Here is a 2,406-nt window from a genome sequence, read left to right as displayed (position 1 = left end):
GGGGCGTGCCAGCGGGGCATGGCCCCCTCGCTTCCAGCACGGCACCACAGGCAGCGGCAAGAGTGGGGCCGCCAGAGGCTCGGTTTGGCGGCACCTTCCCGGGGCTGCGCTGGTGAAGGGGAAGAACCGCTGGTTCGAGAGACGGACAGTGCCAACAAGGCCACAGGCTCTGATGCTAGACCGCTCCTGTAGCCCACAGCATGCTAAATGCGAAGAGCTGAGGTTTCCCGAAAGCACGGAGGAAACCGTGGTCCTAGGTATCACATATATCCCTTTCACGTTGACTTCTCCTTTCCCCTGACTTTTAGACGGAGCATTGTGTGTACAAAGAGAAAGAAAAATCGTTTATACAAGAACTATTTAGTCGACAAGCTGCATCCGACTTCTCATTTTTGCTGGATTAAGCCCTTTCCCCCCCTCTGGCAGAACCTGCACCAACGCCCGCATCTGCTGCCACCACATCAAGAAACAGGCAGCAAAAATACCCCGCAGGGTGAATTCCTGGCAGGGACAGTCGGATGGCAGAGGCTGGGGGTTGGAGGAACTCCTCAGACGCAGTTCCCACATGAGGACGGTGATGCGTGACACAAAGGAAGCCATAAATGCGCCACGTTCTGCTAAGAGAAAGCCTATTTTTACACTCTAATTATATTCCTAGCAGCGAACATTAGCAGCAAGCGACACAGAGCCGAGGAGCAGCACCGACGCCCCGCTCCACGTCGCCGGTCGCCGGCTGCCAGCGCCATGCCTTTGTGCGCCGGCTGAAAACGAGTTTTCCGACGCCCTTCCCAAGCACCGTTCCTTGTGCAGGCTTTGTGGGGAAAGCGCGCAGCTCAGGGCTACGCCCCAGCGGGCGGATGGGGATGAATAATTCAGCACAGCCCCAGTCGCCATAGTAATAAACAAGCATTTTTCTAATCCCCCAGGCTACCTAGAGCATTAGGCAGCACTAAGACCGCTAATGGGGATGCAATTAGGCTGACATGGATATTCCTGAATTGAAGCTGACTGAGGCCTTCTATTCATTAAGGGAAGTGGTAAAGGAGTTACAAGTTCAGCTTTTTGACTGCGTAGTAATGAAGATGTCATTAAAGGCAGCAAAACAGAGGCAACCCGGAGCTACACGAGGGCTGACAGCACTAGGGAGTACCACGAAAGCAGGAGCTTCCATCACCTCTCAGCAGCACCTGCCACTAACTGATGAATCTTTTCAAAGGATCAGAAAATAAACCAATTATCTAGAACACCAACCCTAAAGTCATCCTCTGGCACAAATCCACCTGCACGGAAAACACCTTTTCCTCGGGGCAGGTGCCACAGACGCCTGCGCGGATCCGCGGGTCAGGCAGGCTGGAGGCCTGATCAGCAGAGGCAGGGCTCTGGAGGCAGATGTTCCTCACACCCAGCCATCGCCCAGGCGCAAGGAAAACACAGGGGCTGGAAAACACCCGCCCAGAAGCTTAAAACATTCCCCCACTTAGCTGTGTGTAAAAATATCACTCTGACTTCTGAAAGAGAAAGCTGAAATTAAACTGGTGTTTCCTCAGCAAAAAAAAAACGACAAAGCATGCAAAGAACCCGGCCCCATCCAGCAGGCTGCATCGACAGGGAGAGCTGATGAGGGGGGAAGGTTAATTTCCCAGAACACAAGGAGAAAACAGACGACAGGAGGATGAGAGAGGAGAGAGGCAGCACACCTAAAAAGGACCGAACCGCCTATTCTTAGCCCCGGGTTCAGCGACACGTGGCTGTCGGTGTTATCTCAGCCCAGAAGAATCCCTAGCGGGGTCTGCGTCGAGCCACAGAGATGCTGCTCAACCAAACGGCAGCACAATGACCTCTACCTGTACCCGCAGCGGCATATAATCTTCACAGAGGTCGTCCCACAGCTCCTGCAGCTCAGAAATCTCCAGGGGAAGACCCAAAGGAGCTCTGGAGAAGGATTTTCTATCTGCGTTCAGGAAAGCAGAACCAGCACACGCTAAAGCAGCCGAAGCGCTGCCGTCTGCCAGCTCACGGCTGAGCCTGGGAGGGGGCAAGCTGGACTTCACGGGAATAGGGAGCCTGCTGCCTCGGGGGCTCTGAAGGGGTTTGTAGTCCAAAGTCTTGATCAAACTGAGGGCCAGCTCCAGCCTGTTCCCGCTCAGCGAAGAGTTTGGGGTCATGCGGTCATCCGAGCAATCATCGCATTTCCCATTCCCTTTCGCCCCCTTATCTGCATCTTCATCCTTCTGCTGTGGCAGGCTCGCCTCCACAGTTGTGTCCAGGGACTCCACGGAGGACGCGGGCGTGCCTTCCTCCATGCTCTCGCCATCCACAGGCACTCTGGCGCTGGTGGACTCCGCCACATCGCACACAGATGACTCCTCGTTGCCCATGCTGGCCGACCACAGGATGGACAGCCCC

General features: G+C 55.2%; 1 protein-coding gene across 1 annotated transcript in view; it reads right to left on the bottom strand.

The window, feature by feature from the left end:
- The window catches only part of LOC104496001 (myomegalin-like), a 15,694-nt gene that overhangs the window by 12,451 nt on the left and 837 nt on the right, over window positions 1–2,406 (bottom strand). The window contains exon 3 of the mRNA XM_010139058.1: window positions 1,845–2,406. This exon is cut by the window's right edge and continues 30 nt beyond it. Coding sequence (XP_010137360.1) covers window positions 1,845–2,406 — 562 coding nt within the window. The remainder of the gene's footprint in view (window positions 1–1,844) is intronic.

Source organism: Buceros rhinoceros, unplaced genomic scaffold, assembly GCF_000710305.1.
Source record: "Buceros rhinoceros silvestris isolate BGI_N320 unplaced genomic scaffold, ASM71030v1 scaffold28396, whole genome shotgun sequence".
Classification (NCBI taxonomy): domain Eukaryota; kingdom Metazoa; phylum Chordata; class Aves; order Bucerotiformes; family Bucerotidae; genus Buceros; species Buceros rhinoceros.
Note: the sequence above shows the minus strand (reverse complement) of the source record. Positions and strands in the feature narration are given on the sequence as shown.